The sequence below is a fragment of the Ascaphus truei genome, chromosome 19 (genome assembly GCF_040206685.1).
Source record: "Ascaphus truei isolate aAscTru1 chromosome 19, aAscTru1.hap1, whole genome shotgun sequence".
NCBI classification, from domain to species: domain Eukaryota; kingdom Metazoa; phylum Chordata; class Amphibia; order Anura; family Ascaphidae; genus Ascaphus; species Ascaphus truei.
In genome coordinates this window covers 11,828,742-11,854,343 of record NC_134501.1, presented here as the reverse complement: position 1 = coordinate 11,854,343, position 25,602 = coordinate 11,828,742, and the positions used below count along the sequence as shown (strand labels likewise).

Here is a 25,602-nt window from a genome sequence, read left to right as displayed (position 1 = left end):
CTTGGGGGGGAGGGGAGGAGAGGAGGAGAGCTGTGTGCGCGCTTTGGAGGAGTTAGCGGAATGTAAGAGGGGCGAGTGAGTGCGCGGGAGAGAGAAGTGGGCGTGAGAGATGGGCGAGAGAATGCATAAATAATTTTCTCCTAGTTTGTCACTTTAAAAATTATTATTAATTCCATTATATAATCATAAGAAATAAGAAACAAATAAGAAAAAACAATGCCTATGCATTGGCCGGGAATCGAACCCGGGCCTCCCGCGTGGCAGGCGAGAATTCTACCACTGAACCACCAATGCTACAGCTGACTGTAAAGCTGCAGCCTGCTGTCTCATAGGGAAAAACGTGTATGGTTTCAATGAACTATCTGAAACTCATTATGCCACATCAGCATAACTCAGACCGAGAAAAGCAGCAGCCAGTTGCAACCGCCTGTCTCAAACCTCATACACAAAGTAAATGTGCTCGCATATGTCAGTGAGATATTTGAGCCCTACAGTACCACAAGAGCAGGATAGGCAGCAGCCAGAGAAAGGCAAGGAGTACTGAGAATAATTAGAGACGTAAGCAAGATTATGACAGTGACTGTCCTACATAGGAAAACACACATGCACATAACAGGGAGACTTGGTTTGTGTATGTGCATCAGAGTGTGTATATTTGCATATTTACAGTGAACATATTTTGTGTACGAAATAAATATCTGGCAACAAAGTTAAATTAAATTAACTAAAGCATGGTCTGTGTGTCAATACCTGAATAAGGGACCTGGGCCCCAGGAAAGCTTTCGGCAGCCCTGCTCAGAGACACAGCATTTAAATAGGAAACCCTACCCACAACTAAAAAGTTAACTATAACAGTCGTAATGCTCCAAACAAGTTTAGTGCATCCTTTATTAATAATAATAAATAATAAAAGAATACCTGGAAGTTTTGGAAAGATTTTACCATCTTTATCAAATCCCAACTAGTAAAACGGTAGTTATTAAAGCTGCAGACCAAGCAATATCCTACGTGTTATTTTTTTTAAATTAATCTGTTCTGTACCACGAGAAAATACTTGTAGCATGCATTTTAAAAAAAACAAAAAAAACCCACAACTCTGAATGATATTTTGAATGCATTATAATGTAACAAGCCTTTTTTTGTTTCTATAGGAACAATTTACAAAGTCCCAGATACTGAGTCAATACTCCCCTGCAGCTATTTAGTGAGCGCCCGAGACAAATCTTCGCCGATTGATCACAGGAAAACGGATCTATCGGCAACTTAGCTAATTACTTATCATTGTGTGGATTGTATTGATGCGCGTATTAAAAGGGGAGGGGGGGAAAGGCAGGTTGGACCGCTGCTTTAATCTTTCGATAATTGCAAAAGTAACCAAAAATGTATTACAGTGAGTTCCTCTGGTTAATATGTATAATCTGGAGCAGGAAAGTTTCTCTCCCTACTATATAAATACCCAGACAGATACGTGTTAGGTATACTTTACATTGCAATTTCACCAACAAGAAAAATGTGCCTATGCATTGGCCGGGAATCGAACCCGGGCCTCCCGCGTGGCAGGCGAGAATTCTACCACTGAACCACCAATGCTACAGCTGCTCTTTAATTTGCATGCAGCTGATACATTATTGTGCGACAGTGTAAATGAGTGTGATGTGTAATCAGCAGAGTAGGCACAGAAAAGGCAATTGAAGATGAAGTCCTACCTAGGACTAAACTGAACTAAAGGCAACGATGCTTTGAATGGGTTATGTGCAACTTTAAAAAAACAAAAAAAAAAACAAAAAAAAACATTTCAAATCTCTCAGATTTTTAAAGACATATTTTGGGGCCGCTGGAGCTGCACCCCAGATACTCGTTGGTTTAGCTGCCCGTGTTATCCTTCCCTTTTTTTAAATTCAATATGGTCGACAAATCTTGCGGGCCCAATAACAAAACCTCAGTGCGCGTGTTTAGTGCAGGAAGGAGATATCTCAGCTACGGACACATTAGCAGAGACTGTAAAGAACCATTTCAGGAGTACTCGGCATGGACCCTTGTATAGATTGAGTGCGCAAACCTTTCTGTGTGCGCCCCCCGTCAGCTCTCCTCTCTGCTCGCGGCCCCCTTCCCTTACCGGCTCAGAGCTTTGCGGCGTCATGTGACGCCATAACGTCACGTTGGCATGGCAACGCGTTGCCATTTGACCCCTCTTTGTCATGGTGACGCATCGCCGAAGAGGCAGCTCAGACCAGGTAAAAGAGATTTACAGAGGCCTCGCGCCATCCCCCGGCATTTCATTTAAGTGCCTTGGGGAACAGCGCGGGGCCTCTGTAACCACTGCGCCTTTCCCCAAGAAAATCTTGCGCCCCCCACTTTGCGCACCCGTGCAATATGGGATCTATGCAAACAAAACAACAATTAAAGTCATAGTACAACATTTTTAACTTGCTCGCGGGCCCTAGTCTGATCTCTTGGTTGCCTTATGTAATCCTTGCACTGCAAGTTGCCTCCCTCATCTTGGTAATACAGTATATCCAACTGAAACAGAGCTGCAGACACATCTGGCACCAAAAGGGACTGAAAATCCTTAAATAATACATAAAATAATAACAATCTTACTTTTTGTCTTCTCTTACGCTTCTATGTAAAATGTATATGCGAGACGCATAAGTGTTCAGAGGAGCGCGTGCAAGTGCAGGGGAAGCGGGTCTGTATAATTTTTGGTTGTGAAATACTTTGATCATCTAATTGGCACAAATTACATTATAAAAAAAAAACAATGCCTATGCATTGGCCGGGAATCGAACCCGGGCCTCCCGCGTGGCAGGCGAGAATTCTACCACTGAACCACCAATGCTACAGCTGTTTCTGTCGCTGGACACAGCTGCCTCATTCCTGGGTGGACAGTATACAGGGACACGGAAACAAAAAGGACAGTTAAAAAGACAGCCCTACCTGGGACTAAAGTGAACTAAAGGAAGTGATGCTTTCAAGAAGTTACCTGCAGCCTTTCGGGAAATAAATTATTTCAGATCTGTTAACTGGTATCTTAACTGGTAACATGACCTGTGTATGAGATTACACACCAAGTGTCACCACATAGGCATCCGCCTTAAGGCCTCGTCCACGCGATTAAAATAATTCAACTCGATTGTAGCGTCCATACTGCGCGCGCGTGCATGTGAGCGTGGGGAGGCGCGATGAGTGCAGAGACCACATTTTGCTATTTAAAAATAATATATTGAAGGCCTGAAAAGATCAGAACATGCTGTATATCTAAACTACACTAATGCCATAAAAACCCCATGTTAAAAAAATAAATAAAAAAATATTGCCTATGCATTGGCCGGGAATCGAACCCGGGCCTCCCGCGTGGCAGGCGAGAATTCTACCACTGAACCACCAATGCTACAGCTGTGAGGTCTACTGCAAACAGCTGTCTCATTCGCGGGAGAGAGAGGTATGATGTATTAGAGCTATATTTGAATCCATGCCACATCAGCAGAGTAGGCAGGGGCTCAGACACAGAGAAGGCATTTAAATTCGCAGCCCTACCTAGCACTAAAGGGAATTTAAGGCAGTGATGCTTTGAACGGCTCACGTTCACCCATTTAAAGAAAAAAAGTTAAAAAAATTCAGGTAAGTGATTTTAATTTTTTTCAAATACAGCTTTGGTAGGATTTTAGGATCTTTATTGCGCAAGTCAAAGAGATATGGTTTGAGGACAATAAGTGACTGATAACTATGAGGAATTACACTGTTCCACTTGAAGAGAATTTTACACTGGGAACAAAACTTTTTTTCTTTTCCCCCAGTGCCGTAGCAGCCTCCAATGTACTTAAAGGGTTAAGAAAGTTAATTTCACTACAAACATATTTTTTATATTTTTGTTTGCAGAGTGGGGCTGTCGCTTTACCAAAAAATCCCTCGGCAGAATATGAATGAGAATTTTATTCAGACGAAGGGAATTTATTTCTCCCCTTATGAGATATCAGCTTCCTATTGGGTGATTGTTTAAATATACAGGAAGCAACACCGGCTGCAAAACCAGTTAGCATCTCGGGAACCCAGGGGTTTCTGGAGCGAAGAAATAAAATGGAGCGGTTAAGCTTCCGGGGAGCCCTGGGTTCGAATGACTAATTCGCCAACATATTATCTTTGTGCCAAGCCTGAAAGGACCTGCAAACATGCATCCTTAACCCCTTTGTGCATTATGGCCCTGTAGGACTTTAGTTATTATAGAGGATACAAAATGTGAATCCAGTTATGAATGTAGTACACAATTGTTTCAAATCAGTTTCCAACACACAGCATAGCGATGCCCCACCTGGGGCAGAGGGGTTATTTATTTATAAAATGTGTCACCAGGAAGTAATACAGTGAGAGTTACCGCTCGTTTTCACGTATGTCCTGGGCACAGAGTTATGATGCCAAATACATGGTTACAGTAAGTGACCGGGCAGAGGATAAAAAAAAATACACACGTAGGGCCATATTTACTAAGCAGTGCTATTTCATAAAACACTTTCCAGTGCCAGGCAACAGCTCACGTCCTAGTCAAGTGAACGTCTTCTGGTGCAAGAAAGGGTCATATGGAGTAGCACCAGATGGTAAATATGGACCATAATGTTCCTTATTTTAGGGACTAATCATAGCTGGAAATGGTGGTACAGACAGCAGAGCAGGGGTGGCCAACAGGTCGGGTATTAGGGATATCCCTGCTACAGCACAGGTAGCTCCGTTATTGACTCAGCCACTTGTGCTGAAGCAGGGATATCCTCAATACCTGACCTGTTGGTGGCCCTTGAGGACTGGAGTTGGCCAGCCCCTGCAGTAGAAGCATCATTTGACCACGTGCTGTTGCTTTGAAATATTATGGACGCAGCTGCCCGGGGTGTGAAGAAGAAAGTTGCCGGTGGTACTCACGGCTATTGGTCGTTTCCTGTGCGACATGGTCCTGGTGTGATGGGAGGTCCTCGTCCGACTGCAGTGCCGGACTCTGCCTCATCTCATCCGTTTCGTCATCCTCAGGGGTTACCAGCTTCATCAGGCTTTGGTTACACACATTCGCCACTTCTTTGATACCTGGGGATGTTGCCATGTAAAGAGCATACAAGACGGGACAGCAGGAAGAGATGATGGTATACATAGCAGGAAGAGATGATGGTATACATAGCAGGAAGTGATGATGGTATACATAGCAGGAAGAGATGATGGTATACATAGCAGGAAGAGATGATGGTATACATAGCAGGAAGAGATGATGGTATACATAGCAGGAAGTGATGATGGTATACATAGCAGGAAGAGATGATGGTATACATAGCAGGAAGTGATGATGGTATACATAGCAGGAAGAGATGATGGTATACATAGCAGGAAGTGATGATGGTATACATAGCAGGAAGTGATGATGGTATACATAGCAGGAAGTGATGATGGTATACATAGCAGGAAGTGATGATGGTATACAAAGTCCATCAACTCGGAATCTGAAGAGAGACAGACTCTGCTGGGATTAGGACCGAGCTGCTACAGCGGTACTGAGACCTTTATGTTTAGGTCTGAACAGCTACTCAAAGAAGGTCACCCCTTCAAGTTAATAGACGTGTCTCCCGGCACCGGGGAGCATCTGATGGAATAGTACCGCTTATTAAACGTAGCCCACATCTAGCTCCTTAAAAGATCGACAGCCCAGAGATGTACAAGTTGGCATCTATGCCTGAATGGGAAAGCCTGTCCAGCAATGCACAGAGATATGGGCTGGAACGAGAGATAGTCCAGATAACGCAGTTAAACACACGCAGGCATATACACAATCTGTGGCGTTTATCCCAGCCACCGCAGAGTGACATCATTAGGCTGCGTCCATAGAAGCACCGACAGCGCAGAGCCGTGCGGACGCTCCGCGATGAGCCCCGTCATCCTTAATGAGGATGTCTTCAGAAGGGGCTCCCGCCAGCGTCCGCATGTGCGCTGAAGCGCTGGGATTTTCAGCCGACAGCTGAAATTGTTCCCGAGCGCGTTGTCGGCTGAAACACCCAATCGGAGTGAAGCAGCGTGACGACGTCGGTGCCGTGACGTTAACGCTTTGCGGGCTATTGGCCCAGTGACGTCAGTGCCCCGCCTCCGATCGCGCACGCTGGCTCGCCTGCAGGTCCATGTAACCGCTCCTGATTAAGCAGGTGAGCCTTAGCGTCAGCGCGGAGAAGCGCTGTCGGTGCTTCTATGGACGCAGCCTCTAACGACAGTAGGAGAGAACAGACAACTATTTACTTTCACCCTTTTACAATAATGCTAATACTACTGTACGATGTAAGAGTCTGAGTGCATGCAAACAGGGGACTTCCTGGGCCCCAGCCTGCATCTGGATACAGTGGGTTTCAGAGCTTGTTTGTACAGTAGGAGAGAATTAAGTGTTTCTGTTTTTCCAGATCACAGATGCCCAGGTTCAACCCCTCAAGATATAGGTATAAAAAACAGATGTGTCTGCTTATGTACTAGAGCAGGTGTGGCCAACTCAAGTTGCAGCTCAAGGATATCCCTGCTTCAGAACAGACATCTCAGTGAACTTAACCACCTGTGCTGAAGCAGGGATATTCTTACATCCTTAACCTAAGCTGCTGGTGGCCCTTGAGGACTGGAGCTGGCCTCTCCTGTACTAAAAGAATGTTTAAAAAACATAAAATAAAAAACCACTCCTGAAGAGAAACTTCTTTTGATGATCCGCACTGGTGCAGTATATAGCGAACGTGTGTGCGCACAGATATAGACACGCACGCGAAGAAGGATACTCTTCTTGCGGTCATCATAGGACAGACAGGGCAGCACGGCAGTAAGAATGCCTGAGGAGTAGGGGAGCATCACTCTGCCGGCCAGCTGCAGGAACTCTCTCATCCAGGACATGGCGGTCAGCTGAATCAGGTCTTCTGTGGGACAGAGGAGAGGCATTGGGGGCATCACTCCGACATCCGTGTGCATCGTCATGTCGTGGCTTGGGGAATCCTACATTTTTAATTTTAAGTTGATTTTTTTTTCAAAGCTCTTGTGAGGACTCTAAGGCTAAGGCCCCGCTCCCTCAGTCAGCGCGCCCGCACTGCAGACAGGCGGGGCGCTGACAGACGCAGACCACGATATGCGGTCTGTAGGGAGCCGGAGCGGGGCGGGAGTGGGAGAGAGAGGATCTGATCGTGGTGCCGTCCACCCCACACACACACACACACACACACACACACACACACACACACACACACTTTAACCCGCAGCTCCTTCCCTGCTCCCAGCCCAAGGCGCCTCCCCATCTAGCTCCTTCCCTCCCCTCCTCCCCATTGGCTGACTCGCGTACCACGTGACGCGTCAGCGCCGAAAATCACTAGGATCTTGCAGCATCGGCCGGCTGACGCGTCACAGTACGTAGTCGCCACTGCCAGAAGGAGGCAGCGGGGGCAGGGACCATTCGGGCAAGGGTCTGGTGGTCCGCGGCCGCGCGCCCCGCCGGCCGCAGCGGGTTCGCAGCCTTAGGCTGCGCATATAGTGCCCGCGACGGGCGACGTCACAAAAGCGAAATATAAACTGGCATTTGATTGGTTAGGGGCTGTCACGAGGCGACAGCCAATGAAAAATGAAATATTGGCAGCTTCTAAATTTGGCGACGCTCCGTCGCGCTTACTAGAAGCGCACGCGGCGGCAATGTATTTGTTTTGGGCGACGTCGCCGGCACTATACGCACGGCCTTAGGAGGTTATATATTAAAGGAGCAATCCAGGCAATATCCTACATGTGATAAATAAATAAAATCAGTTCTGTAGTATTTGAGAATACCTTTTTTTTTTTTTTTAATTCAATGCTTAATGCCATTTTTAATGAGTTTTAATACACTGAGCATCCTGTGATTTCTATAGCAGGCTTTAGCCCCCTTTCCCAGCAGTGCAAGATCTTTGCAACACTTTCCTGTTTGTGATAAGTTGTTGCCAATGTTCCCAGCAGTTTGAGCTGCAAACTGTAACAATAGATAATGTTTCCGTAGTAATATAAGAATATATCGGTTTATCGGAGGTCAATTCCAAGTCAGGCTGCGCATATAGTGCCGGCGACGGCGCGTCAAAACAAATGCATTGCCGCCGTCGCGTGCGCTTATAGTAAGCGCGACGGCTTGGTCGCGATCGCTGGAAGTCATCTCAATTTGATTTTTCCAGCGACCGTAGCCGGCACTATAAGCGTAGCCTTAGCTGCCATTGATTTTGAGTGGTAACGCGGGATTGCGATGAAGTACCACCCGTAACGCACCTTAATTAACCCCTCCCACAGGACGACTATTCTAGCAGCGGCATTGGAATAGATTGTAGGGTGGAACACGGCAAAGCCGATCAGGAAGAGTATGGCCGAGTCCATAGGAGGACAGGCCGCGCTGAGCCCCTGCATCCTCAATGAGGATGCCTTGAGAGGGGGCTCACGCGAGCGTCCGCAGGCGTCCTGAGGCGCTGGCGTTTTCAGCCGAGCGCCAAGCTGTTTTTCAGCGCGCTGTCGGCTGAAAACATCCAATCAGCGCGGAGCTGCGTCAACGTCACGGTGCCGTGACGTCGACGTCAGTGCGTCGCGGGCGATTGGCCCAGCGACGTCACTGCCCTGCCTCCCTCAGTCTCCCCCCGCCTCCGATCGCGCCCACTGGCTCGCCTGCATGGGCATGAAATCGTGCAGATTTCAGCAGGCGAGCCTCAGAGTCAGCGCGGCTCGGAACTCCTCACCCCTCTATGGCCCGGGCCTAAGAGACGCTTCATATTCATGGGATCCATGCCAGCCACGGCCCTTATTGCAGTATGTTACTGCAGCTAATAGGAGCACACAATGTACACATGGTACTCGCCCTCTCCCGAGGTAACTCACCCGATGACTGACAGTGGATCACCAGGATATTCGCCATTTCAGCAAACTTAACACTCGCTGGTAACTTCTTGATCTCCTTCAGGAACTCTCCAAGTGACACCTCACACCTGCAGGGACACGGGACGTCAGCAGAGAGCGCAGCAAGAGACACACGCCAGAGATAAACTGAGAGAGCGCAGCAAGAGACACACGCCAGAGATAAACCGAGAGAGAGAGCGCAGAGCAAGAGACACATGCCAGAGATAAACCGAGAGCGCGCGGAGCAAGAGACACACGTCAGAGATAAACTGAGAGAGCGCAGCAAGAGACACACGCCAGAGATAAACCGAGAGAGAGAGCACAGAGCAAGAGACACACGCCAGAGATAAACCGAGAGAGAGCACAGAGCAAGAGACACACGCCAGAGAAAAACAGAGAGAGAGAGAGAGAGAGAGAGAGCGCAGAGCAAGAGACACACGCCAGAGATAAACATCCCGGCCGGTATCGGATTTAACTCCATCCCTGACCAGACCATGAATGATCACACAATAAAGGCAGGGAGATCGTGCGCTCTCAATAAATATTTGCAGCTACTTTCTTGGAACTGCACCGGTATATTTAAGAAAGTAGCGACAATGTCTAGGATCAGACAGCACTACAAAAAAACACCAACACTATACTAGAAAAGGTGCTTGGGGGCAACAGAATTTCCCCTAATTCTCACCGACATATTCAGAATTAAAAGGTACCCGCAGCACTCTACACAAATAACTTTCACACAAGTGTATTAAGAAAAATAATCTCTATATCTCTATTTGCAAGCAATGTGTAAGACAACGTATTAAAAACAAACAATACTTCTGGTGATTCTAAGAAAAAGAGAGTGTCCCACCGACTCCACTCTCGTCTCTTAGCCAACCCAGTTGAAAATAGGAACAGGGAACACTAAAATATGAAATCTACTGAAAGTCACTAGCCGAAATACTGCTACAAACATAAATGCCAGAACATATCCAAATCACGTGGGGAAACAAAAGCCCAATTAGGAGGGGGTTAAGGTTCAGGCACCAAGGCCCTTCATCAAGCCCGATCCACCTCTCAGTGCTACTTCCCTCACAAGAGTCATTTGGCTCATGCAAAAGCGATAGATAAATTCCCCTTCCCAGCAGCTCACATTATTGGAGTAAGGAATTCCCTGCATCTGAAACCCAATCTGCAGCCATCACCACGAGCGTCTGTCTGGGTCCAGTGTTCCTGGTAAGTGACGCTTTGGTTTGCTGGGACTAAGAATTTGTCAATCACTTTTGGATGAGTCAGAGAACTCTGGGGGTTGGATGTACCACAGAGGGGTTGGAACAGGCTTGATTGCCTTAGTGCCCGAAACATAGCCCCCCTTTATTGGACATTGTTTCCCCATATGATTGGTTATGTACTGGCATTTATGTTTGTAACAGTGCGTCTGCTGGTGACGACGTTGCATCTTTTACTGTTCCCTGTTCCTATTCCCCCCTGGTTTGGCTTAGACAAGAGTGGGGTCGGTGGGACACTGTTTTCTCAGCATCACCAGAAGTATTGTTTGTTTATAATATGTTGTCTGAGTGCGTTTTCATGTTACTTGCATATAGAGACTATTTTTCACAGCACACGTGCTAAAGTTACTTCTTTAGAGTGCTGTGGGTATATTTTCAATATATTTAAGAAAGTAGCATTTCAGAGTATTAAAAAGTATAAAAAAATACTTCAAATTGTTTTTATTTCTGGGGACAGGAATGGGAAAGTAATCTGAGGTTTCCATAAAACCAATGAATTTTCTATACTGTGCTCTTCAATGATAAATACGTTCCTCCGAGTATCAGTGACAGGTATTGAGCAGTACTTGATACCCTGCCGCCTCAGGCACAGAGCTCCCCCCGCTGGACTCTTCCTACTCCTGCGTACTCACATTTTCCTAATCTCTTTGCTGTTATCCCCAAGGATCTGGAAGAGGCCGTCCAGGATCTCAGGCAGGTAATCCAGCAGATTAATGTCAGGAACAGATTCCAGCACCAGGATCTGGGAGACGCAGCGCAACACGCAGAACGGTTATTACCGGAACAACATCCACGCTAGAAATATACTTCTGAGCATTTATAAACCTCTGTTGCTTCAGTATTACAGAGCAGCGCTTAACTATTCTAGAGCATTCATTAAAACCTCTACCTGCTACAGATCAACAGATTACCCCCATTGGTTTTCCTTTGGGACACAATTTGGGTATTTGTCCTCTAGAGCAGCGTTTCCCAAATGGTGGGTCGCGACCCAGCACTGCGCCACGGCACCAAAATTGCCGGGTCGCAGCGAGGCTGGCCGTCTCCCGTCCCCCGGCACCAAAATTGCCGGGTCGCAGTGAGGCTGGCCGCGCAGTGTCTCCCGTCCACCCCCCCGCTCAAGTTAAAAAAATGGCGGCGATTCCCCCCGCGGTCCCGCGCGCATGCGCAGGGCAAGCTCCCTTCCTCCCCCCCGCTCCCAACGTGGGATGGAGGAGGAAGTACCAGCTCCTCTGCGGCCCGCACGTTATGTGGGACGGAGGGGGAAGTACAAGCTCCTACTGTGGCCTGCTTCCCCCCGCGGCCAGCTTCCCGAGCCCATCTCCCGTGCCCCCAAGCCCACCTCCCGTCCTGGGCAGCAGTGGATATCGGGGGCAGCAGGGGAAAGCATCCGGCGGCAAGGTAAGTCACCCCACCCAGTCACTGTCACCCAGTGACTCTCTCCCACCCAGTCACTGTCACCCACCCAAGTGTCCCTGGCCCCCTACAAACCCAAGTGTCCCTGGCCCCCTCCACAGCCAAGTGTCCCTGGCCCCCTCCTAACACCCACCCACCCACCCAAGTGTCCCTGGCCCCCTCCAACCCAAGTGTCCCTGGCACCCTCCTCCCACCCACCCACCCACCCAAGTGTCCCGGGCCCCCTCCTAAAGTGTCCCTGGCCCCCTCCTCCCAACCACCCACCCACCCACCCAGTCCCTGGCCCCCTCCTACCCAGTCCCTGGCTCCCTCCTACCAAGTCCCTGGCCCCCTCCTCCCAAGTCCCTGGCCCCCTCCTCCCACCCAAAAACCCAGGCCCCCTCCTCCCACCCACCCACCCAGTCCCTGGTCCCCTCCTCCCAACCCAGTCCCTGGCCCCCTCATAAAGTCCCTGGCCCCCTCCTAACCTCCGTCATTGCCTGTAATTCACTGTTTGTGTCTGTGTGCGTATAGGGGAAAGCGAGTGTGTGTGTATCTGTATGTGTGTGTGTGTGTGTGTGTGTGTGTGTGTATCAGTATCAGTGTGTGTGTATCAGTATCAGTGTGTGTGTATCAGTATCAGTGTGTGTGTGTATCAGTATCAGTGTGTGTGTGTATCAGTATCAGTGTGTGTGTGTATCAGTATCAGTGTGTGTGTGTGTATCAGTGTCTGTGTGTGTGTGTATCAGTGTGTGTGTGTGTGTATCAGTGTGTGTGTGTGTATCAGTGTCTGTGTGTGTGTATCAGTGTCTGTGTGTGTGTGTGTATCAGTGTCTGTGTCTGTGTGTGTGTATCAGTGTCTGTGTGTGTGTATCAGTGTCTGTGTGTGTGTATCAGTGTCTGTGTGTGTGTATCAGTGTCTGTGTGTGTGTATCAGTGTCTGTGTGTGTGTATCAGTGTCTGTGTGTGTGTATCAGTGTCTGTGTGTGTGTATCAGTGTCTGTGTGTGTGTGTGTGTGTGTGTATCAGTGGCTGCGTGTGTGTGTGTGTGTATCAGTGGCTGTGTGTGTGTGTGTGTGTGTGTGTGTGTATCAGTGGCTGTGTGTGTGTCTGTGCAGGCCCTATAGGCGATAACATTTTTAGTGGGTCACGAAGGAGAAGTTCAAAAATAACCGGGTCACGGAAAAAAAAGTTTGGGAAACCCTGCTCTAGAGTCTTCGTTAAATTTAACCCGGTGGTGCCCCAACTCAGTTCCCAAGGGCCACCAACAGGTCAGGTTTTTAGGATATCCCTGCTTCAGCACAGGTGGCTCAGTCACAATGACTGGGCTACTTGTGCTAAAGGAGAGATATCATTACAATCTGACCCCTGGGGGCCCTTGAGGACCACGATTTAAACAATAAGGATTTCACTTAGTGGAATATATTAATAGGAGAAAGAAGAAGTTTCCCTGCATCAGAAACTCACTTTGTCACTTTATCTGCCCTTTTGTCATCCTTGCTCCCCCTTCACACTTGTCCCCACGGTCACACACTGAGACCCCCTTTTAAATCGTCTAGTCACCCTAAAGGGCGCAGCCCTCTGGGTTCGGAAACACTGACCTAGCCTCTGATGCTAGAGGACTGCAGAAATATATATATATTTTTTTTTCCTCCGGTTCAATATGTGCATGAATACAATCTGCACACTGACAAGTGATTAGCTAAACTGCAGATCGATCTGTTCTCCTGTAATCAATCGCTTGCTCAGGGTTATTTAATTCACTTCTTGCACAGCATTGTGGGCAATGTAGTCCTGGAATATGATTGACTTGGCAGTTACTAGATACAATTGGTTCACTGCTAGAGAGAGGGCGGGGCTCAAGACCCAGAGCCTATCAGAAGGGGAAGGGGGCTGTTACTTTGAAAATGCTTCCTACATTAGAAACATTAAAAATGTCTTTAAAACATTCTTTTTTTTTTTTTTTTTTTTTTAAATGCTACAAATATTTTCTCCTAGTACAGAACTGATTTATTTTAAAAAAAAACACACATGTAGGGTATTACTTGAACTGCTATATTAAATGCACTCTTGCTAACGGCTGTTGCAATAAAAGTCTCTACTCAAATTGCTTACCAAGAAGGAATAAAGTGGAGAACAGAGTTTTTCCACGACAATAGCGAGGCAATGAGAGGCCAGCGGGGCAATGAGAGGCCAGCGGGGCAATGAGAGGCCAGCGGGGCAATGAGAGGCCAGCGGGGCAATGAGAGGCCAGCGGGGCAATGAGAGGCCAGCGGGGCAATGAGAGGCCAGCGGGGCAATGAGAGGCCAGCGGAGCAATGAGAGGCCAGCGGGGCAATGAGAGGCCAGCGGGGCAACGAGAGGCCAGCGGGGCAATGTTTACCATTTCCTGACAGATACTGAACATTAACTCTATTTACTAGTGGCCTGGTGAACATCACTTAAACCTTTCAGCCACTTACCCAAGAGATAATGAACTGCCGGGCATACTGGTTGTTTGAATAAATTCTCTCACGTAGAAGAGGCACAAAACTGACCAGGTCAAACTTGTTACTTTCCGTCACAATGTCCTGAAATGTCCAGGCACAAAAAATAATAATCAGCAGAGATAACAAACTACGATAGCATTAACTCCTTGAGTGCCAGGAGGGTCGGCAGCAACTCAAAGCATTGCTGGCGACTCTGGCCCACAAGGGGCTACTCATCTTTAGATATTTGTGAGATTTAAACTTCTTTGTTCCAGGAAGATTTTGCACCCCCTGGCAGTCCGTGCACGATGTATGCGCACGGCTTAGTAAATTTGGCCCTTAACGCCCCCATTCAAGTGCATAAGCTGTATGGCGTCTTCCAGCACGCAATGAGTCCAATTAGTGGGTAACACTGCTCGGTAAATGTAGCACATTCACTTGAATGAACCGCAAGGTGTCGCCCAGCTTGGAAGATGTCTTACAGAGCAGCACAAACACGTGTGCAAAGTCATTGTGACAGTAATGCAGAGGTCAGCTCACGTAGCTGAGCTATTTTCAGGAGCTCGTTGATATCGACACTTCTGTCATTGCATTTGGACTCCAAGCTGAAAATCTCCTTTTTCTTTAAAGGAGTACATAACTGATTCTTAAATCTCCTCTAAGGTCCCTGAGCCAGATCCGGCCCCTAAAGCAACCACCCAACATTGTGTTCACAAGGAAATCAGATGCATGCCCCTGTGCGCCAGTGCATTGGTTATTCCTAAAACCTGGTGTGGCTGATAGTCCTGGAGAGGAGGTTTGTGAACCACAGGAGTAGCGGCTGCACAGAAGTAGTACACAGTAGGCCAGGGGTGGCCAACTCCAGTCCTCAAGGGCCACCAACAGTTCAGGATATCCCTGCTTCAGCACAGGGGGACTGAGCCCCCTGTGCTGAAGCAGGGATATCCTGAACTGTTGGTGGCCCTTGAGGACTGGAATTGGCCACTCCTGCTTTAGGCCATATTTAAGAAGTGTTACTGCATTACAACTTTCAGTGCCGGGGGACATCGTACAGCACGTGGCCATATTTACTTCTTTACATGAAGACGTGGCACTGCTGGATAAAAATGCTTTTCCATTGAATTAAAAGAACACGAATTAAACATTCAAATGTGAAAAAAATCTTTACTTTAAGATTAGCTACTTTCATTAGCGATCAGAAAAAAAATGGGAGAATAATGAAAAGTGCCGACAACTTAGAGAGGAGGAATCAATGCAAACAAGTACCTTCAGCAGGCGGTCCAGTAGCTCCGAGCCGCTCTTGACGTTTGGGTCGGGATCAGCGGCGAGCTGTGAGAGATAGAGAACAGATTCATGGCACGGACCAAAATCATCATATCAGAACTCACTTGCATGGAAACAAACAAGTGAGAACAAATGAGACTGAATGATCCACGGCACTTATTCCCCCACCTGCTGTCTCCAAGTCTCCCAACATAGCACATAGATTGTAAGCTCTCCGGGGCAGGGGTTTCCTTTTCTATTGTCTGATGAAGTTTGTTGCACTTATTGTATAATTCCCTGTACTGTACTCTCTTTTGTAAAGCGCCAGGTGGGCGCTATATAAAGATATACATATGGATTCCCAGCAAGAAAGAAATATACATACATACACACATACATACATACACACATACACATACACATATACACAGCTATGTAGCAAATTAAGTGACGCGGTATTCCTCGATGGTGGTGAGGGAGCACTTGTGCCCAGACAAGCTGTTCTTTCTGGGAACTGGAGCAGTAAGACTCAGCGCCGGAGAACCCCCTCTAAAGAGAACCAATGTGGAACTTTGCTATAAGAAAAGGTACTTTACAGGCATGTGGTACGAGACTGAATCTGTGCCATTTAACCATCACACCTGTCAGGCATCTACTGCCCCCCAACCCCCTTTTGACGTCTTTTAGGTAAGCTCTAAATACTTATGTGCCCCAAAGGGTTAAAGTCTGTGTATAATCTAGAAGGGATTTCATATAAACAGACAGTAATGGTCAGATTATGCACATTATGGTTATACATATAGTTAGGCTTTACTTTAGACTGTTAGACTAATCTTTAATAAGCATTTAATACTAGCTGATCTACCCGGCGTTGCCCGGGATTTAATTTTCCCGCTCCCCCTTCGCTCTCCGCTCCCCATTCCCCCCTCTCTCTCTCCCCCGTTCACATGAATCTGTTCCCCCCCTTGACATGAATCTGTTCCCCCCGTTGTCAGCTCCGGTCTCTTCCCCCTCCCCCCCCCCGTTCACAGCTCCGTTCCACCACCTGCACAGCTCCGGCCCGTTCGGGCGGGGGGGGGCTGGTTCCCGGCTCCCGGCTCACTGGTGGTGGTGCATTGCGGGGGGGGCTGGTTCCCGGCTTTCCGCTCATTGGGGGTGGCGGAAGTGGAGGTTACTGGGTGCACTCACTGTGGTCGGCGGTGTGCAGGACAGTTGGTTCGGCAGTTGGACGGCGGGTGCGGGTGCCGACTGTGACGTCACCCCACAGTCAGCCAATGGGGGAGCTTGACCACAAACCCACAAACATACTTTGACATATACGTACACATACATATATATATATAGTAACTTCTTTAGTTAACACAAATATTGGTCAAAAAAAGTTAACATTAGGTAATTTTACAAATGAAGGATTAGAAAGATACATTGATATTTCACTACTAGCCACAATCATGTAGGTTTAATTGGCACACGTGTACACAAGCTTTTAGGACCTCTCCTTCACAAATACTATGCTTTGTAATGAAACGTACCGGAAAAGACTAGAGAGTTAAAAATAAATGTTAAAAAAGCTTATATACAATTCCACCGGGTGAAGAATGATCGTGAAATTCTATCATAACCTGCAACAATCCTGTGTTTCTCCAGTACCAAAATCTCTCCAAGAAGTCTGCACTACTAATAAAATAATGTTTTCCCAAACCCATCTAAATATCCCGTATATCGGTCCCAATTGTCTTTATATCTTCATCAACATTTACATCACTGAGAACTGCCCATATGTGTAACTAGTGTAAGAAATCGCGCGTCAAGGTTCGCCACCCACTGAACTTCCTCTTTCCCTCCAAGCTGTGCGATACGGCAGGCATAGGCTTATAGGGGCCCGACTTAAAATGGATTCGAAGTGAAGAGTGGCACGCTGTGTGCTCATTTGCATGTCATTTCCCAGAATCCCTGGCTACGGTGGAAGCACTGTGTGCCAAGAGATAATGGGGACAAGCAGGGTAGCAGACCTGTGAATGTGCTCACAAAGGGTATTTGTATTTACTGTATGCCTTGAAGTCCTGAATCTTGATGAGTGGTTAGAAGGACGAGGAGGATTGTGGGTTGCAGCCTGAACAGAGGCAGGTGAAGCGTGGCTGACAAGCACAAGACAGACAGAGGAGAATTTCCACCAGCTTGGTGGGAAAATGCACTTGTCCGTGATAAGCAAATGAGTGTTGTCCAGCCCTGTGCAAAGATACTTTAAGTCTGACACACCCAAGTGCATCAATATTAAGGCCCAGTGTGGGCCACTAATATAACTGAAAGGACACAATGTCAATGGGTGAAGGGCAGGGCCATTGACTGGATACCAAGGAAGATATATATCCAGTAACAAGCTTGGCCAAATCACTTTAAAAGAGGCAGCAACATATGACAGGTCAAAAAAAGGTGATGTAATGGGCTTCCTTAAAAAGGATTTAATCACCGTTAAAGTAGCAATAGTTACTTATTAGTAAAGGAAACCTGGATGGCAGATAATGAGGTATGGTTTATCTCCACTTAAAGTAGGCACGCCAAGGATGTAGAGGTCGTTACACCCAAGCATTGAAATATACTGACACTTCATAAAGGATCTTAAAGATGTGCTTACGAAAGGACCTGCATTTCCATACAGGAGAGCACCTATTATTGGCAAATCTCTTCTAGAATGTGCCTTTGTTTGGGTAGTTTTCCCTGTGGGCGCTGCAGGTTTTGTAAATATACAAGACCAGGTTATGACGCGAGTAGCACAGTAAACAACAAGAGCTACAAGATCATATCTTATACTGACAGCCAGTCTGATCATGTCGTTTACATGCTGCAACAAGCAATATGTAGGCACAATGATCAGACAACATGGAAACATGTCTTTCAGAGGACATTAGATTTGTTGAGAAAAGTGAAACACATCCAAGACATTTCATAGTTCCTGTATGCTGCAACTCCAGACCATTGATCAAGTCCCACTTGGTTTTCATGGCGGGGCCAAGGGTGATAATCTTGATATTCAGGTTAAAAAGTAGGGTTCCTTTAGGTTTGCATACTGAGCGGGACGGGGGGGATAGATTTGAACCCATTTTGTTTCTCTCTAAATTATCTTGTTTTTCTGTTTGTTGTTCTCCTGCTTTATGTGTTAATGTCATTTGTAATAAAGCTTGCATTTTATACCGATCACCTTCGTCTAGAGGCTGGAAGCTGATCAGTATATATACACATTTTGGGATTGAGCTGTATACACAGCGTTCTTGATAAATCACAGTATATAGTGTGAAATGCGTTGGACCTTTCATGTAGTTATTTTTAATGCGATACATTTATATTTTTCATTTTTGTGTGCATCATATTATTATTATTATTACTATTATTATTATTATTATTATTACTGGGCGTGGATTCTGTCTTAAAGAAAATAAAAGCTACAGCTACATACATTGTATCACATTCCACCCCAAAGGTGGCTGCAGGAGTGGGGTCTTACCTTACTGAGTCCGTCAAACAGCACGTTGAAATGGGGAAGAACAGAGCCCCGGGCGACCTTCACAATGTTGTACAGAGCTTCACAGGCATAGTAACGCAGGCGGCTGTCGGCATCGTTGAAGCAGGTGAGCACAGGCTCGATGAGCTCCTTCAGGTACTGGCCCGAGTCCTGCAGGTAGACACAGCAGCGAGGATCTCGCTTATTCAGTATTATGTTACCATCATTACTTTATCCGTTAAAAAAAATAAATAAAGAAGAATCAATTCTTAATCAATGCCTATTTGTTAGTACACCTGCTATTTAAAGGTTCAATCCTAATTAAGGAAGGAGGAGCGGCTCAGTGAGTAAAGACACAGACTGTGTAAACAATGGGGAACTTGGTTCAAATCCCGGTATTAGTAACTTGTCCAGGGTCACAAGGAGCCATCTCCCTGTGCCTCGGGCACCAGAGAGAGATTGTAAGCGGCAGGGGCTGTATCTCCCTGTGCCTCGGGCACCAGAGAGAGATTGTAAGCGGCAGGGGCTGTATCTCCCTGTGCCTCGGGCACCAGAGAGCGATTGTAAGCGGCAGGGGCTGTGTCTCAGGCACCAGAGAGATTGTAAGCGGCAGGGGCTGTGTCTCGGGCACCAGAGAGATTGTAAGCGGCAGGGGCTGTGTCTCGGGCACCAGAGAGAGATTGTAAGCGGCAGGGGCTGTGTCTCCCTGTGCCTCGGGCACCAGAGAGAGATTGTAAGCGGCAGGGGCTGTATCTCCCTGTGCCTCGGGCACCAGAGAGCGATTGTAAGCGGCAGGGGCTGTGTCTCGGGCACCAGAGAGAGATTGTAAGCGGCAGGGGCTGTGTCTCGGGCACCAGAGAGAGATTGTAAGCGGCAGGGGCTGTGTCTCCCTGTGCCTCGGGCACCAGAGAGAGATTGTAAGCGGCAGGGGCTGTATCTCCCTGTGCCTCGGGCACCAGAGAGCGATTGTAAGCGGCAGGGGCTGTATCTCCCTGTGCCTCGGGCACCAGAGAGAGATTGTAAGCGGCAGGGGCTGTGTCTCGGGCACCAGAGAGATTGTAAGCGGCAGGGGCTGTATCTCCCTGTGCCTCGGGCACCAAAGAGAGATTGTAAGCGGCAGGGGCTGTATCTCCCTGTGCCTCGGGCACCAGAGAGAGATTGTAAGCGGCAGGGGCTGTGTCTCGGGCACCAGAGAGATTGTAAGCGGCAGGGGCTGTGTCTCGGGCACCAGAGAGATTGTAAGCGGCAGGGGCTGTGTCTCGGGCACCAGAGAGATTGTAAGCGGCAGGGGCTGTATCTCCCTGTGCCTCGGGCACCAGAGAGATTGTAAGCGGCTGGGGCTGTATCTGTGACATTCCCATGTGCTGCGCACTGCGCTGTAATGGTGACGCGCTTTGAGTCCCATTGGGAGAAAAGCGTTATATGAAATAAAGTTATTATTGAAGTTATTAAATACTAATGATCAAAGTCAGAATACAACAAATAGTGGTAGTGAGTATTGTTGGTTTGCAGAACGTGGATGTCATTACATTTTAATCATGTACTTCCTGCCAGTCTTATGATTGTAGATTAGAATGCAACTTTCAAAATAGTTTCTTTGTTTTTAACGCAATATTGAATCATCCTACCAACTCTTTTAATTAAAGCCTATTAAATCTAAAGCAATGTAGCGTGATCTACTGTGCCCATGTTAACTGTTCTTTTAGTAAAAGTGAAACCTATTAATATCGTGGTTCCCAATCTGCTATTACATGGGGACTGGCAACGTCAATATTCATTACACTGTACAAAGTGTTTCTCTGCCTCTTTTTCCACAAGGAAATCCAGGTGATATAATCCCATCGCAGAAGTGTCCCTTCGGGATGTCAGTTTTTAAGTTAATGAAAAATTGCTAAAAACAGATGAGAAAAAAACAAAAAACAATTACTGCTATTCACTGTGATAGTGTTATTATAAAAAGGTAGAATGTGTAAATACATATTTTTCTGTTATTTTAAATGCAATACAAATTTTTCATCAAAAACGCATTAAAATGACAATGACTTGTTTTCTCACGGGGAGAGTTTTTATGCTGGTCAGAGGCCAGTAACAGAATTTTGGTGGAGAAATGCCAGCTTTAGTAATGAAGCATGAAAAGACCGGGCAAACCATACTCCCAGGCATTGCCAAACGCCATCAACTCAATTCCCGGGCATTCATATTTTCTTTATTCTTATACAGCGCTCAATATGTACTTGGTGCTGTACACAAAGACATCTACCTTGACTGAACAAGACAGTACAAGGTCAAAACCAAGGGTGAGGCTAGGGAAATAATTGCAAATGGTGAGGGAATCCCTTCCCCAGGGCGGATACAATCTAAGTAGGATATTGGGAGATAGAGTTACAGTAGGATATCAAATGCAGATGGTATAACAGTGCAAGTGAGCGATCTAAAAAAAGGCTGGGTTAATAGTACATACATGTGCGTGCAAAACATACCTATCAAGACCACAGGGCCATGACAGCCTGGCCCAAATACCACACCAAGCGTTTACCTTAAACACATGGCTCCAGATGTAACCACAACATACTGTAAGATCAGGGCACTCAGGTTGGCGAAGGGGTAAATGGGTTTGGAAGGCCCCATGTCTGTAAAGTTTCATTTAACTGTATTGTAAACGTACTCATTTTTAGCAATGGTAGGTTCATAGGGGTTTATTAAGCCAGTCCTGATTGTTATGGATTTTAGTGAATAAACAACAAAATGGAAGAATGAGAAGAAGCGCTTCAGACATAAAAGTAACATTAGGAAAGGGAGTCCCTGCCCCGAAGAGCTTACAATCTAAGTGGTAAGTAGGGAGAACTTACAGACACAGGAGGAAGGTTTTCTGGTAAGTGCGTCTGCATGGAGCCAAGGTCAGTGCATAGGAGATGTATAGTATCAGCCCATATGCTTCGTTAAAGACGAGTGTATTAAGATGGTGAACAATCTTCAAATAACCAAAATGATAATGCTGTGCTCAGTGATACGTTTTGCTGCATACATAAGTCGGCGATGGCTCCCCCGCTTTAGAATACACACTGCTTTCCCCCACGTGTGCAAACCCTGCTTCTTACTTTGCCCAGAGCGATGGAGCAGGCTGCCAGCCCGATGAGCCCCCCCTTCCTGCTGTGGGGGTGCTGAGACAGAGCAAACTCCTGGGACAGGATCAGGATCACGTGCTTTATCTGAGCAGCATTGTTCTGGGCAACAAACTCCCGCACCAGCCTGCAGAGCGGAGACAGAATATCAACGGGACACAGTGCTTTTCAGGCAAAGAAAAGAAATGGCAACCCTTTCTCCAAAACAGCCCTTCTCTGTGACCTGCAGAGCCCCACGCCTGCTTTTCCTAGCCAGGAAGCTCTGCAGTATATCCCTCAGCCCAGAACCCTTAACCCTTTCATAGCCAAGGGAGCCTGCAAGCTGGCCACAAAAGGATTAAATTGGGGTCCCATATAGTATCCCACTTAGGCGGCAGGCATAGTGTGCGCAACAATCGCTCGCGGCACGAACAAAAACATTATGTGAAGCCTTCCGGCCATACTGCGTGCAATGTGGCACGCATGGAAGCGCTGTATTTGGAGGAGACAAATCCATTTGATTTTCCGCGTCACGTGAGTGTTTGAGCCAATGTGGGCGAACCAGCCTGGTCACCTCACGGCCACGCCAACGTGTGGACACAGAACGCTCAGGCGACAGGCGCGCACGCCTCCAAAGCACTTTCGCGCGCGCGCACACACACACTATGTCCGCAGCCTTAACAAATGGGTGCATGTTCAATCAGTTAAAGCTAGGAAACAGACATCTTTAAAAATACAGCCTCCAGGAAAGGTAGAATTACGTTCTAGCTCTTCATGCCTCATCAATAAACAAACCAGGTGGTCTGACAGGATAATGGAGATATAAAGAAATGCTATGGAGATGTAAAAGCCACCCTAAAGCGCAGGTAACAATCTTTATAAAACACTTCCAGAATACATTTTAAAGAAATGAATACGAATACGTATATTTCTATGCTTTTCTTGCAGTTATAACATTGACTTTGCTATTAGCTCACTTTGGTCCTACAGGGAAGTGACACCTTTAATACATTATGCAGTTGCACGGCAACATAGACCTTTCCTGTCAAAGACCCTACAAAGAATTCAGAACCAAATGTCATTCCAGACCTGCAGTGTATCCCTGTGCTCATCTCAGTTTTGCACAGCATCCCTTTCATCCCACAGCCCGGCACCTCATCCCACAGCCCGGCACCTCATCCCACAGCCCGGCACCTCATCACCCCATCCCACAGCCCGGCACCTCATCCCACAGCCCGGCACCTTATCCCACAGCCCGGAACCTCATCCCACAGCCCGGCACCTCATCCCACAGCCCGGCACCTCATCACCCCATCCCACAGCCCGGCACCTCATCCCACAGCCCGGCACCTTATCCCACAGCCCGGCACCTCATCCCACAGCCCGGCACCTCATCCCACAGCCCGGCACCTCATCCCACAGCCCGGCACCTCATCCCACAATCCCACAGCCCTGCACCCCATCCCACAGCCCCGCACCCCATCCCTCAGCCCCGCACCCCATCCCTCAGCCCCGCACCCCATCCCACAGCCCAGCACCTCATCCCTCCATCCCACAGCCCCGCACCTCATCCCACAGCCCCGCACCCCATCTCTCCATCCCACAGCCCCGCACCTCATCCCACAGCCCCGCACCCCATCTCTCCATCCCACAGCCCCGCACCCCATCCCTCCATCCCACAGCCCCGCACCTCATCCCTCAGCCCGGCACCTCATCCCACAATCCCACAGCCCTGCACCCCATCCCACAGCCCCGCACCCCATCCCACAGCCCCGCACCCCATCCCTCCATCCCACAGCCCCGCACCTCATCCCACAGCCCCGCACCCCATCCCACGGCCCCGCACCTCATCCCACAGCCCCGCTCCTTATCCCTCCATCCCCGCACCCCATCACCTCATCCCTCAGCCCCGCACCCCATCCCACAGCCCCGCACCCCATCACACAGCCCCATCCTACAGCTCATCCCACTGCCCCGCACCTCATCCCTCCATTCCCCACACCTCATCCCTCCACCCCGCAGCGCTCCTCACTTCTCTATTTCCAGAGCCGCCACCTTCCTCTTCTCGTACATCTTGTCGTTCAGCGCCCGCACGATGTTGGGGGTGAGAGGGGAGAGGTCCCGCTCCGCATTCATCCTTCTCCTGCTGCCGGACTCCTCAGATGCTGACACTTCCCCGTCCAACTCCCGGTCCCTGTCACAAGGTAGCAGCCATGTCAGGTCTGAAAGTCACGTGCCCTATCCCCTGCCGTCACCTCGTCACGTGACTCCGTGAGCCGCCAGGCATCACGGGACTTGTAGTCCTCCAGTTAATAGCAGCACATGGTTGTCATATTGATACAGATCTCAAAGGATATTTTTGGAGCCAAACTGGTGGAATGGTAGTAAGTGTAATGTTTTGTGTTTCTGGGCCAGTGAGACACAGGGGACTGTACTTCATGTGCACCTGCTTGTAACTTCGTGTAATAGTTACAAGATGCACATACTCATAGCACTATTGTTATTTAAGCTACCCAAAGTAGTGCAATGACATAAGACACCTTGATTGGGCCATAAGGTGTGTTACAGTGCCAGAGGGTGTGATATGGAAGTTAGTAAACATTGGCCATGATGCATATCGGCCACCTCCAGGTCAGCATTGTGATAATGATACAGTCCAGAAACGGTGTGGTGCTCAGAACAATGAATAACAGACATGTACTAAAAAATATATATGCCTTTCCAACAAAAAATATACCCTTAATGTACATATGTCAGGCTTATATAGGAAGGGAGGAAACGCTTGCCTGGAAACCCTCACATTACCTACGCCTACTGTATAACATTTATTACCTCTTCCATATCTTCTACATACGCCTATAACATTTATTACCTCTTCCATATCTTCTACATACGCCTATAACATTTATTACCTCTTCCATATCTTCTACATACGCCTATAACATTTATTATCTCTTACATATCTGTTACATACACCTATAACATTTATGTGCATGCAATGTCTTGTATATAATGTGGGGGTTGCCGAAAAAATCAATTTCCATTTACTTCAGCGATTTTGGTCGCTGTGTCGCGCCCACTATAGGCGCACGCGATGGATTAAATCAACTTGTTTTGACACGACGCAACTTCACTGGGACTATAAACGCGGCCTTACTCTCCCCCTCTCACATTAACTTTAAGGTAGCGCACACACACACACACACACACACTTTAATGGCGATAAGACACACACACACACACACACACACACTTTAATGGCGATAAGACACACACACACACACACACACACACACACTTTAATGGCGATAAGACACACACACTTTAATGGCGATAAGACACACACACACACACACACACACACACACACACACACACACACACACACACTTTAATGGCGATAAGACACACACACACACACTTTAATGGCGATAAGACACACACACACACACACACTTTAAGAAAGCTGATAGCGCAATGTTACCCGATCCTTCCTCTCCCTCCTGTCAGCTGGAAGTTGACGCGACTTCCGGCGCCGGCAGGGACAGGAAGGATAGCAGTGACCGGGCTGCTGAGCTCGGGAGCCGCCGGGTCACTGCTACGTGAGGTGCCACCGCGCCTGGGACAGCTGGGAGAGTTGCCCCAGCTTTCCCCCCCTTGCGGCCGCGGAACCCCGGTTGAAAAACCACTGTCTTAGATAATTGCATTGCCGAAATGTCCAGGAA

The 25,602-nt window shown here is 47.8% G+C and overlaps 1 protein-coding gene across 3 annotated transcripts in view; it reads right to left on the bottom strand.

Moving 5' to 3' along the window:
- Positions 1 to 24,121, bottom strand: part of VAC14 (VAC14 component of PIKFYVE complex) — a 76,163-nt gene extending 52,042 nt beyond the window's left edge. For all 3 annotated transcript variants that reach the window (XM_075576579.1, XM_075576581.1, XM_075576580.1), the window contains exons 1-9: positions 23,910 to 24,121; positions 21,875 to 22,025; positions 18,780 to 18,947; positions 15,281 to 15,343; positions 14,009 to 14,116; positions 10,787 to 10,896; positions 8,866 to 8,972; positions 6,777 to 6,911; positions 4,909 to 5,067 (exon numbers count right to left, since the gene is read on the bottom strand). In XM_075576579.1, the coding sequence (XP_075432694.1) occupies positions 4,909 to 5,067; positions 6,777 to 6,911; positions 8,866 to 8,972; positions 10,787 to 10,896; positions 14,009 to 14,116; positions 15,281 to 15,343; positions 18,780 to 18,947; positions 21,875 to 22,025; positions 23,910 to 24,013 (1,105 nt within the window). In that variant the 5' untranslated portion in view covers positions 24,014 to 24,121. The remainder of the gene's footprint in view (positions 1 to 4,908; positions 5,068 to 6,776; positions 6,912 to 8,865; positions 8,973 to 10,786; positions 10,897 to 14,008; positions 14,117 to 15,280; positions 15,344 to 18,779; positions 18,948 to 21,874; positions 22,026 to 23,909) is intronic.
- Positions 24,122 to 25,602: the final 1,481 nt, after the last annotated feature.